Source organism: Dryobates pubescens (genome assembly GCF_014839835.1).
Source record: "Dryobates pubescens isolate bDryPub1 chromosome W unlocalized genomic scaffold, bDryPub1.pri SUPER_W_unloc_1, whole genome shotgun sequence".
Lineage (NCBI taxonomy): Eukaryota > Metazoa > Chordata > Aves > Piciformes > Picidae > Dryobates > Dryobates pubescens.
The window spans coordinates 491,512-505,052 of NW_026530688.1; the positions used below are offsets into that span (position 1 = coordinate 491,512).

At 44.9% G+C, this 13,541-nt stretch overlaps 1 protein-coding gene across 1 annotated transcript in view; it reads left to right on the top strand.

Moving 5' to 3' along the window:
• LOC104306477 (polycomb group RING finger protein 3-like) overlaps positions 1–13,541 on the top strand; it is a 228,071-nt gene that overhangs the window by 38,309 nt on the left and 176,221 nt on the right. Inside the window, exon 2 of the mRNA XM_054179250.1 lies at positions 198–315. Within this exon, the coding sequence (XP_054035225.1) occupies positions 207–315 (109 nt within the window). The 5' untranslated portion in view covers positions 198–206. The remainder of the gene's footprint in view (positions 1–197; positions 316–13,541) is intronic.

The following is a 13,541-nucleotide window of genomic DNA, read 5'->3' on the forward strand; positions in this document are numbered from 1 at the left end:
TCTCTTCCAACCTGGTTTATTCTATTCTATTCTATTCTATTCTATTCATAAATACACAATAGTCTGAAGCTATCTACATAAGCATATCTTTAAGGTAAATTTTGGCTACTCATTTATTCCAAAACTACTTTTACCTCATGAGTACATCTGTGTTACTATGTAATGTGTGGGTGATTTTTTTTTTTTTTTCCCCACAGATACCAAAGATGATGACTAGAAAGATTAAGCTTTGGGACATTAATGTCCATATAACCTGTCATTTATGCAACGGATACCTGATTGATGCCACCACTGTAACAGAATGCTTACATACTTGTAAGTAGCAATATAATGCTGTGAGTAAGAAAAATTGTTGGTTTTTTTCCTTTGTGTGCTAAATGTTTTAAAAGTTTTAGTTAAATTTTAAAGTTTTACTGTGTATCAGCCAGAATAATGCAAGCTTTACTATGGGCATAGAAATTAATAACAAAAATATATTTTTTGTGAGACAAATAAGGAAAACAAAGTTGAAACCATATATAGTAAATGGTAATGTGTTTGTTTAGGAATGAAATTTTTCTGATGAACATTGGAAGAAATGTAACATATTTGCAGAGAGAATATGAGATGATGCAATGTTTCAGTTTTGCTGGAGATAATTTTTTCCACTACATTTACTTTCTAGATGTTGTTCATCAGCTTTCTTGGTTTTCTTCCCATTCCTTTTTTAGATCATTCTTGAGTCCCTTCTCCATGTGCTCAAAATCTCAAGTTCCTTGGTGTTCTGAGTAAAGCATTTAGAACCCTAATCCAGGCTTTTGCTTTGTTTTGTCCCAAATTCTGTAATGTTGTAGTTAACTATTAAAATTAGTCTTGATAGAGGGTCACTATATTTATTTATTTATTTGCAATCCTGAAACATGCACTGCAAGCAGGTGTGCTCAGTTAACATGGGTCATGTCATTTCTCAGGAATGCATTTTTAGAGCAATCCTTGTGTAATGTCCCTTACTATAAATTTATGTTTTCAAAAATTTTTGTTGCTTTTGGTTTTACCCTTAATTCTGAAGGCAGACAGAGCCTTGTGTTATGGGGTGGAAGGGTTTTTAAAGAACAACTATAGGGAAAGTGAGTTTTCTCACTTTGTTTCTTCATTTGTGTCTTTTTAGTTTGTTTCTGACAAACTGAGATTACCTGTGCTGAATGTAGTTTAGGAGGGGTTGGTATCTCCTTATTTAAATCTGGATATCTACTTCTGGCAAGTGAGAAGTTAGTGGTTTTAGAAGATGGGTTTGGTTCTTTTGTTTACTTGGTTCAAACAGGTTACAGTGTCACCCTTGCAACCAGATCTGCTAGTATATGCTACTGGAGAAGATTGTTATGCAAGATCTGGGCTTAGTGGGCAAAATTACTAGAATTGGTCCAATAATATCCTCTATTAGCAACAGTAGTTTCATCTTAAGTATGTAAATCCAATACATAAGCAAAGCAAATCTAATGTTTTTTTTTGCTTTAGCTGTTGTTTATTCAAACATGCAATCATGTCTGAAGTAGATGGTACTACAGCTACAGTAAGGGCTGTTGCAAGGCTGCCTAAGATTAAAGAAATCACTGTTTAAGGAAAAGATGTTTAACCTTTTAAAATAATAATAATAAAATATATATCATTTAGGTAACGAGCTTTTTTAATTTCTGGGGTTTGAGCTGGAGTTTGTTTAGAACTTCAGGTCAGTAAGAAACTTAATACTGTAATGTATTGTTATTAGTGTAAAAAGAGAAGTACTGGTTAAAATGTTTTTCTTTTAATAAAATATGTGGCTGTGTATAGACTTCAAAACAGTTATAAAAGCATGCTACGCTTGCATCCATTTTAACTAAAGACCTTTCCTCATTTTATTTTCTGATTGAAGTCTAATTGTGAAGTACTTTGTGAAAGTGAAAAGTTAAATTGCATTTGAACAAAATTATTCAAAGCATCTGACTTGAGGAAAAAGAACTTACTCTTTTGCCTAAGGTTCATTATCATAACATGTTCTTCTTCTATGTGCATCCATGATAAACAGCAAATTGGCTAGGCATGCAGTTTCTATAACATCTTTTGAGAAAGTTGAAAAGTACAAGTAAATATGCTGATGATCTATTTCAAATGATGTTCTAGTAACTTTATGAATGGGACTGTGTTTCAAATTTAAGTATGTTTTCTTAGGAAGACTCCAATTAGAAATAATTTTCTTACCATAGCTATAACACATCACTTCTATGAACTGAGAAGTCATTTTTCATGATCATTAAAAATGTTATCTTCTTCAGGCTGAACAACCCCAACTCTCCTAGCCTTTCTTCATAGGAGAGGTGTTCCAGGCCTCTGACCATTTTGTGCCCCTCCTTTGGACCCACACTAACAGGTTCATATATTTCTTATACTGGAGACTCCAGAGTTGGGCACAGTAGTCCAGGTGGGGTCTTACAAGAGTGGAGCAGAGGATGTGATTGACCTCCATCAACCTGCTGGACACACTTCTTTTGATGCCACCCAAAATCTGATTCACTTTCTGGGCTGCAAGCGCACATTGCCAGATCATGTCCAACTTTTCATCCACCAGTATCCCTGTCCTGGTGTTGTTGGGATAGAATCAATTTTCTATTCAGGAAATGTTTAAGAAGACTGCAGCACTTGGTTTTAATTTGTGGCCCGCCATGATATGCAAGTCTCCATAGCAATCAGTGTTTTCAGCAGTTTCAAGTTAGCCAGGCACTGAAGCTAAGAGGAGCAAAATCCAGGACAGCTGACCCAAGCTGGACAACAGAAGTATTCCATACCATAAACGTCATGCTCACTATAAATTAGAAACTTTACTGGGGTTGGTCTCTTTTCATCAATAGTTGCCATCCCTGGAGGGTCTTGCTTATCCTTCTGCTCCTGAGGCTGACTCTCCTGTTTACTGTGACCATGGCGTTTTCACCAGAGCTGTGGTGATTGCAGTGCCTGACATCTGGCATACAATGATGGGAGTGTGCAGCTCACAACCACTACATGGACTGAGTATAACTTTGTGAACTTTCTATTGGTATTAGTATTAATAATTACTAATATATAATTAGTACTCATCCTCTTCTCAGAAGGGGGTGGTGGTGATCAATGGGTGATAGAACAACTGGCTAAATGAAGATACTCCTCAAGTTGTTCTCTTCAGGGCTGTGCTCAGTCATCCAGCCTGTATTTATATCAGGGATTGCCCCAACACATATGCAGGACTTTGCACTTGGCCTTGTTGAATTTCATGAGGTTCATGTGAGCCCACTCCTCAAGCCTGTCAAGGTCCCTATGATGGCATCCTGTCCCTCTAAGGAATCAATTACTCTAGTCAGTTTGATGTCATCTGCAAATTTGCTGAGAGTACACTTAATCCCACTATGTCCTTGGTGAAGATATTAAACAGAATTGGTCCCAGTAAAGATCCTCAAGGGATACCACTCATTACTGGTTTCCCCTTGGACATTGAGCTGTTGACTGTAATTATTTGGACATGGCCATCCAGACAGTCCCTTATCCATCTAACAGTACATCCATCAAACCCATTTCTGTCCAATTTTGAGGCAAGAACATTGTGGGGGACCATATCCAAGACAATACAGAAGTCCACATAGATGACATCTGTAGCTCTCACCATGGCCCTCCATCACAGAAGGCCACTAGATTAGTCAGGCATAATCTGCCCTTGCTGAGATTATGTTGGCCATCTCTAATCCACTCTGCCTTCTGTATGGTTCAACGTGTCTTCCAGGAGGATCTGTTCCATGAACTTATCAGGCACAGAAGTGTTACTGACTAGTCAGTAGTTCCCTATTGGGTTCCATATCAGGACCAGTGCTGTTCAATAGCTTCATCAATGATATAGACAGCAAGATTGAGTGCACCCTCAGCAAGTGGTGGTAGGTTCAGGGCCACGGCAGGGGTCAAGTGCACATGGCAACCTCTTCCACAAGGAAGTAGAAAAGAGTTCTGGTTGTTGGAGACTCGCTTCTGGCAGGAGCACAGGGCCCGATATGCAGGGCTGACCCTCATCATAGACAAGTCTGCAGTCTTTCTGGAGCCCAAACCAGGGATATCACTAGAGAACTCCCCAACACGGTGCAGTCACATGACTATTATCCATTACTGATCTTCCAGACAGATGGGGACAAAGCTGCATCCCATAGTCTGATGGGAATGAAGAGAGATTTCAAGGCCTTGGGATGGTTGGTGAAAGAGTCTGGGGCACAAGTTATTTTCTCTTCCCTACTTCTAGTACCCAGCCATTATATGGAAAGGAGTAGAAGAATCCATTCCGTAAATACCTGGATCCGAGACTGGTGCTACAGGCAGGGCTTTGGGTTTCCTGATAATGGCTAGTTTTATAGGATACCAGGACTGATGGTAGTATGTGGGAATTTCTTATCTTGCAAGGGGAAAAGGATTCTAGGACAAGAACCAGCAGGGCTCATTCATAGAGCATTAAACTAGAATCAAAGGAGGATGGAGTTGTTGCTGGGTTTGCACCAGTGGGGCAGTATTCTAGTATTAATGAAGACCAGAAGGCCTCCCGACCCCACCAAGATAGAATCAGTATGCTCAGCTTGCTCCCTGAAATGTCTGTACACCAACACACGCAGCATGGGGAATAAATAGGAGTTAGAAATCCATGTGCAGTCAAGGGGTTATGATCTGGTGACAACTACAGAGACGTGGTGGGACAGCTCACATGACTGGAATATGGTCATGGATGACTATGTCCTTCTTAGGAAAGGCGGGTCAACAAAGCAAGGTGGTGGAGTTGCTTTTTACGTGAGGGAGAAATTCAAATGCATTGAGTTCTGTCCAGGGGTGGATGAGGGGTGAGTTGAGAGTTTGTGGGTACAAATTAAAGGGCAGGCTAACATGACTGATACAGTTGTGGGTGTTTATAACAGACCACCTGATCAGGAGAAGGAAGTTAATGATGCCTTCTACAGGCAGCTGACAGCAGCCTTGCAATCACAGACCCTGGTTCTCATGGGGGATTTTAACTACCCAGATATTTACTGGAAGGCCTATGCAGCCAGCCATTCACAGTCCAGGAGGTTACTCCAGTGCATTGATGATAACTTTTTGATACAAATGGTGGATGAGCCAACTAGGAAAGGAGCGCTACTGGACCTAATACTAACAAAGAGGGTCTGGTTGCAGCGGTGAAGGTTGAGGGCAGCCTTGGCTGTAGCGATCATGAGATAGATAGAATACATAGAACACATAGAATAAACCAGGTTGGAAGACACCCTCAAGATCATCGCGTCCAACCCATAAACCAATCCAACACCACCTAAACAACTAACCCATGGCACCAAGCACCCCATCAAGTCTTCTCCTGAAAACCTCCAGTGATGGCGACTCCACCACCTCCCCAGGCAGCCCATTCCAATGGGCAATCACTCTCTCTGTATAGAACTTTTTCCTAACATCCAGCCTGAACCTCCCCTGGCACAGCCTGAGACTGTGTCCTCTTGTTCTGGTACTGCTTGCCTGGGAGAAGAGACCAACATCCGTTTGTTTACAACCTCCCTTCAGGTAGTTGTAGAGAGTAATAAGGTCACCCCTGAGTCTCCTCTTCTCCAGGCTAAGCAAGCCCAGCTCCCTCAGCCTCTCCTCGTAGGGCTTATGTTCCAAACCCCTCACCAACTTTGTTGCTCTTCTCTGGACTCGTTCCAGCAAGTCAGCATCCTTCCTAAACTGAGGGGCCCAGAACTGGACACAATACTCGAGGTGCGGCCTAACCAGTGCAGTGTACTGGGGCAGAATGACCTCCCTGCTCCTGCTGGCCACACTGTTCCTGATGCAGGCCAGGATGCCATTGGCCCTCTTGGTTGCCTGGGCACACTGCAGGCTCATGTTCAGTCTACCATCGACCAGCACCCCCAGGTCCCTCTCTGCCTGGCTGTTCTCCAGCCACTCTGACTCCAGCCTGTAGCTCTGCATGGGGTTGTTGTGGCCAATGTGCAGAACCCGGCACTTGGATGTGTTAAATCTCATGCCGTTGGACTCTGCCCATCTGCCCAGCCTGTCGAGGTCCCTCTGCAGAGCCTCTCTACCCTCCAGCAGATCAACTCCTGCCCCCAGCTTGGTGTCGTCAGCAAATTTACTGATGATGGACTCAATGTCCTCGTCCAGATCATCAATAAAGATGTTAAAGAGCATGGGGCCCAGTACTGATCCCTGGGGCACACCACTAGTGACTGGCTGCCAGCTGGATGTGGCACCATTCACCACCACTCTCTGGGCTCGGCCCTCCAGCCAGTTCCTAACCCATCGCAGTGTGCTCCCATCCAAGCCATGGGCTGACATCTTGGCCAGGAGTTTGCTATGGGGACCGGTGTCAAAGGCCTTGCTGAGGTCCAGGTAGACTACATCCACAGCCTGCCCCACATCCACCAGGCGGGTCACCTGATCATAGAAGGAGATCAGGTTGGTCAGGCAGGACCTGCCCTTCCTAAACCCATGCTGGCTGGGCCTGAGCCCTTGGCCATCCTCTAAGTGCTGTGTGATTGCACTCAGGATGACCTGTTCCATAATCTTTCCTGGCACTGAGGTCAGGCTGACAGGCCTGTAATTCCCTGGCTCATCCAACCGGCCCTTCTTGTGGATGGGTACCACGTTGGCCAGATTCCAGTCTTCTGGGATCTCTCCAGTGAGCCAGGACTGATGAAAAATGATAGAGAGTGGCTTGGCCAGCCCATCTGCCAGCTCTCTCAGCACCCTAGGATGGATCCCATCTGGTCCCATGGACTTGTGGGGGTCCAAGCTGCTGAGGAGAGCTCCAATCTCTTGCTCATGGAACACAGGGAAACTATGCAGCTCCCTGGCTCCTTCTGCCAGCTCTGCAGGCCAGCTGTCTGGTAGACGTTCTGTCCTGCTAGTAAAAATTGAAGCAAAGAAGGTGTTAAGTACCTCTGCCTTTTCCTCATCCTGTGATACACCATTTCCCTCCATGTCAACCAAGGAGTGGAGGTTGTCCCTGCCCTTCCTCTTGCTATTAATGTATTTATAGAAGGACTTTTTGTTGTCCTTCACAGCAGAGGCCAGTTTAAGCTCCAAATGTGCTTTTGCCTCCCTAATTTTCTTCCTACATGACCTAGCAACATCCTTAAACATTCCGTGGGTTGCCTCACCTTTCTTCCAAAGATGATACACCCTCTTTTTTTCCCTTAGTTCTATTAAAAGTTCATTACCCAACCAGGCTGGCCATCTGCCCCGGCGGCTCATCTTCCGGCACATTGGCACAGCCTGTTTCTGCGCCTTCAACAGTTCTTTCTTGAAGCAGGTCCAGCCCTCCTGGACCCCTTTATTTTTAAGGGCTTTCTCCCAAGGAACCCTCTGAATTGGTGGAGTCACCATCCCTGGAGGTGTTCAAGAAGGGATTGGACGTGGCACTTGGTGCCATGGTCTAGTCATGAGGTCTGTGGTGACAGGTTGGACTCGATGATCTTTGAGGTCTCTTCCAACCTTAGTGATACTGTGATACTGTGATAATTCAGGATCTTGTTTGGTAGGAACAGAATATCAATCAGGATCACAACCTTGTGCTTCAGCAGGGATAACTTTGGCCTTTTCAAGAAATTGCTAGGGGAAAACTCGTGGGACCACTAGAAGGCAAGAGGGCCCATGGTAGTTTGGTAATATTCAAGGACCACTTCTTCCAAGCTCAAGATCAGAGCATTCCAACAAGTAGGAAATCGAGAAAGGGAATGAGGAGACCCACATGGTTAAGCAGGGAACGGCTGAGCAAATTCAAGTGGAAGAAGAGAGTGTACAGATCATGTAAGGAGGGGCTGGCCACCTGGGTGGAGTATAAGACTGTTGTCAGAGGATGTAGGGAGGCAACTAGGAAAGATAAGGCCTCCTTGGAATTCAACCTTGCAAGGGAGGTCAAGGGCAAAAGAAAGGGCTTCTTCAAATACATTGCAGACAAAACTAACACTAGGGGCGATGTAGGCCCACTGCTGAATGACGTGGGTGCTTGGTGACACAGGGTACAAAGAAGGCAGAGTTACTAAATGACTTTTTTGTCTCCATCTATACTGCTGGAGACTGTCCTCAGGAGCCCCAGACCCCTGAGGCCCCAGAGGAAGACATGACAAAGGAGGAGTTTTCCTTGGTTGATGAGGACTGGGTTGATGAGGACTGGATTAGGGAACAGTTAAGTAATCTGGACATCCATAAATCCATGGGTCCTGATGGCATGCAACTGCGGGTGCTGAGGGAGCTGGCAGAGGTCATTGCCACAGTATCACAGTATCACAGTATAACTAAGGTTGGAAGAGACCCCAAGGATCATCAAGTCCAACCTGTCCCAACAGACCTCACAACTAGACCATGGCACCACGTGCCACGTCCAACCTCCCTTTGAACACCTCCAGGGATGGCGACTCCACCACCTCCCTGGGCAGCCCATTCCAATGACGAATGACTCGCTCAGTGAATAACTTTTTCCTCACCTTGAGTCTAAACCTCCCCTGGCACAGCTTGAGACTGTGTCCCCTTGTTCTGGTGCTGGTTGCCAGACCATTCTCCACCATCTTTGGTAAGTCATGGCAGACAGGAGAGATGCCTGGGGACTGGAGGAAGGCAAACGTCACTCCAATCTTCAGAAAGGGTAAGAAGGAGGACCCAGGTAACTATAGACCGGTCAGCCTCACCTCCATCCTGGGAAAGGTAATGGAGTGACTTATCCTGTGTGTTATCTTTAGGCATATCAAGGACAAGAGGGTCATTAGGAGCAGTCAACATGTTTTTACCAAGGGAAAGTCATGTTTGACCAACCTGATAGCCTTTTATGAGGACATAAGCAGGTGGAGAGATGATGGTAGAGCAGTGGATGTGGTTTATCTTGATTTCAGTAAAGCATTTGACACCATCTCCCACAGCATCCTTGCAGCTAAACTGAGGAAGTGTGATCTGGATGAATGGGTAGTGAGGTGGATGGAGAACTGGTTGAAGGAAAGAAGTCAGAGAGTTGTGGTCAGTGGGACAGAGTCTAATTGGAGGCCTGTAACTACTGGAGTCCCTCAGGGTCAGTACTGGGACCAGTACTATTCAATATATTCATCAAGGACTTGGATGAGGGAACAGGGTGCATTGCCAGCAAGATTGCTGATGACACAAAACTGGGTGGATTGGCTGACACACTGGAAGTTTGTGCTGCCATTCAGCGAGACTTAGGCTGTAGAGTTGGGCAGGGAGAAATTTAATGAAATTCATCAAGGGCAAGTGTAGTGTCTTGCACCTGGGAAAGAACACCCCCAGGTATCAGTATAGGTTGAGGACTGACCTGTCGGAGAGCGTGAACGGGAAAAAGACCTGGGGGTCCTAGTAGATGGGAGGATGACTATGAGCCAGCAATGTGCTCTTGTGGCTGTGGTTGTTTGAGGCTGTGCCTTTAAGAACAAACACTGCTGGAACACACTGGCTAATGTTTTCGGTACTAGAACCAAAACATTCTGATATTCTAAACGAATTTCATTGGTTGATAAACAAAAATGCAGCTTTAGATTGTAGAGCAGTTGGAAATTTTTTTTTCCTCAGTTCAGTTTCGCTTGGGAGTTGGGGGAGTGTGGTTTCAGCCTGTTCTCCCTGCCTGCTTCTTCTGCGAACTGCTGGAGTTGGCCTTCAGATAAGCAAACACTAATCCTGCATGGGCTTTTGAAGCTTACTAACAACTCTTTTCCTTAGTAACTTGCCTTTCCCTCTCTCTAACCCCTTTTTGGGGAAAAAGGGAGGTAGTGGGGGAGAGAGGGGGTTCCAAGGAGGGGATCCCTCCCTCGGGGAGGGATTTTTGTTGTGTTATTTCTCTTTGCTGTGTATTTCTGTGTATATATTGTAAATACCTATATATATTGTGTTATATATATAACCTGCTTTCCATATATGCTTGTAAATATATAGCTTGCTCTTCGATTGGGTTAGCTGTGGTTTCTTACTCTGTGGAGGAGGGAGAGCTAAGCCCTCTCTCAACCTACCACAGTGGCCAAGAAGGCCAATGCCATTCTGGCATGTATTAGAAGGGGTGCAGTTAGCAGGTCGAGAAAGGTTCTACTATGTCCTGGTGAGGCTGCATCTGGAATACTATGTCCAGTTCTGGGCCGCTCAGTTCAGGAAGAACAGGGAACTGCTTGAAAGAGTCCAGCACAGAGCCACAAAAATGTATAAGGGAGTGGAACATTTTCTTTACAAGGAGAGGCTGAGGGAGCTGGGGGGTCTCTAGTTTGGAGGAGACTAAGGGCTGACCTCATTAATGTTTATAAATATGTAAAGGGTGAGTGCCAAGAGGATGGATTCAGAATTTTCTTGGTGATGTCGATGACAGGACAAGGGGCAATGGGTGGAAGCTGATGCATTGGAAGTTCCATGTAAACATGAGGAAAAAAATTTTCACTGTGAGGGTGATGAAACACTGGAACAGCCTGCGCAGGTGGGTTGTGGAGTCTTCCTCTCTGGAGATACTGAAAATCCACCTGGATGCATTCTTGTGTGATCTGGTATAGGTGATCCTGTTCTGGCAGGGAGGTTGGACTAGATGATCTTTTGAGGTCCCTTCCAGCCCCTAACATTCTGTGATTCTGTGAAGTTTACTTATGATGACAAGGCTAGTGTTGCGGTTGGTGACTGAGGGATGCGATGCCATCCAGGATAGACAGGCTAGAGAAGTGGGCTTATGAAGTTCTATAAGGTGGAATGCAAGGTCCTGAACCTGGATTGGGGCAATCCTTGTTATCAATACAGGCTGGGAGATGATGAGTTTGAGAGCAGCCCTGCAGAAAAGGACTTGGTGGTACTGGTGGATGAGAAGCTAGACATGAGCCAACGATGTGCACTTGCAGCCCAGAAGGGAAATCATATCCTGGGCTGCATCAAAAGAAACATGGCCAGCAGATCCAGGAAGGTAATTCTGCCACTTTGCTCTGGTGAGACCTCACCTGGAGTACTGTACCCAGCTCTGAGGACCTCAACACAGTAAGGACAAGGACCTTCCTGCTGGCATGGGTCCAGAGGATGCCCACAAACATGAATAAAGGGCTGGAGCACCACTCCTATGAAGACAGGCTGGGAGAGTTGTAGTTGTTCACTCTGGAGAAGAGAAGGTTCTGGGGGACACCTTATAATGGCATTTCAGCATCTGAATGGGGTCTACAGGAAGGCTGGGGGGATAGAACAAGGGACAGTGGTTTTGAACTAGAACAAGGTAGATTTAGGTTAGACATTAGCAGGAAGATCTTCATAACGAGGGTGGGATTGAGGCTCCATCCCTAGAGACATTCAAGGTCAGACTTGATGGGGACCTGAGCAACCTTGATCTAGTTGTAGATGACCCTTCTCATTGCATAGGGGTTGGACAAAATGACCTTTGAGGGTCCCTTCCAACCCAATGCATTCTATATTTCTCTAATTGTTGAGTACCTCAGCCTTCTCTGTATCAGTTGTCACTAGTTCACGTCTTATTTATCAGACTGTGTACATTTTCTGTACATCTTCCTGTTCTCACCAACATACCTGTAGAAGCCCTTTTTATTAGTCTTAGCACCCCTTGCCAAATTCACCTTAGCTTTCCTGGTCACATGCTTACACATTCAGGCAGCATCCCTATATTATTTGCAGGATGTATGTCCCTGCTTCCATTGCATTCTTACACTTTAGTTTGACCAGGAGTTTCTTACTGAGCCATGACCATCTCCATCTTCCTCATCCCAATTTCTTACACATGGAAATTGAGAGCATTTGCACTCTAAGAAGTGTCCTTAATGAGCTGGCAACTCTATTCTGCTTTATCCCTGAGGGCATCTTCCCAGGAGGTCACATCCACTAATTCCTTAAATGACTGGATATTTGCTCTCCTAAGACTATACTTTTCACCTGGCCCATATGCCTCAAGATGGTGAATCCCACCAGGGCATGATCACTGCATGCCAGACTATCACCAGTCTTGACCTCTCCAATTAGTTTATCTGTGTTGGTGAGCAAGAGGTCCAGTAACCTTTTTCCTGTGGTCAGGGTTTTTATCAGATGGATTAAGAAATTATCCTCAGTGCACACCAAGAGTTTCCTGGACTACTGACACCTTGCTGCTTTTCCAGCAGATGCCAGGGTGACTAGTCCCCCAGCAGGATCAGGTTGAGTGAGCATCCTCTAGATGAAACAAGAATGCTTCATACACAGAACTCCCCTTGATTGGGCAGCCTGTAGTAAACACCAATCACAGTTTCCTTTGTTGGTTTGGCCCCTAATTTTTACCCATAAGGTCTCAACCTGTTCTTCACTGTTTTTCAAATTCAGCTCTGTGCAGTTAGTACTTTTTTTTTTTTTACATTCCTACCTTAATCTGACACCCTGTGGTGGGTTGAGAGAGGGCCTAGCTCTCCCTCCCCCACAGAGAAAGAAACTGCAGCTAAACTCAGTCGGAGAAAAAAAAAGCAGACTATATTTACAAGCACATATAGGAAGTAGATTATATGTAACACCACAAATACAGGTATTTTACAATATATACAGAAATATACAGCAAATAAACATGATCAGAAACCAGACCCCCCACAGAGGGGGCTTCCCCCTGTGCCCCCTTCACCCCCCTACCTCCCTTCTCCCCCAAAGAGGTAGAAAAAGAGAGAAAGGGTGGTTAGCAGGGCAGAAAAAAAGGAAGGTCTGGTACAGGAGTTAGTTCTTATCTCTTGGCCAGAAGCCCAGAAGCAGTCCAGCTGAAAGGGAGAGCGGAGAAAGGAAAACTGAAGGAAAGTTCCAGCTGCCCTACAATTTAAAGTTGCATTTTGTCCATCCACCAATGAAATTAATTTAGAATATCAGAATGTTTTTGTTCTAGTACCGAAAACATTTAGCCAGTGTCCCAGTACTGTCCCTTTTCTTAAAGGCACAGCCTCAAACAGTCACACACCCACTTCTCAGATCTCTGGACACCCCTTCCAACCTCTAATATACTGTGATACTGTGACTGCAAAAGAGATGCTAGCAGCATATGAGGGATCCAAGCTGCTTCAGAAGTTGTTGGTCCAGAAGCACCTTTCCTCTTGGCACCACCATCTCCTGTGATACACTGGATGTTCAAAGGAAACATCCCCTCTACACCTCACACAATCAGTGCTACATGGAGTAAGTGAGTAGCACTGATCACTCAATGAGCTTGACTGGAGAAAACCAACTACCCACAAATCTTGGAAGAGATCATTAACTGTCAAGAAAGCAGAGATTTTGGAGCATTGCCTGAGAAGGTGACTTGTGCCCAAGAGGCACCACTATATAATGAGGTATCAGAAGATGAAAGGTGTTCTGCTTTGCTTACTGATGGATCCTGTCTTGTGGTAGGAAACCATTGGAAGTAGAAAGCTGCTGTGTGCAGTCCCACATGACCAGATATTGAGGCCACTGAAGGAGATGAGTCAAGTTAATTTTCAGAAGTAAAATGTATCTTGCTAGCCCTGGAGATTGCTGAATGAGAAAAGGGGCCAGTACTTTATCTCTATCCTGACTCCTGGATAGTGGCTAAT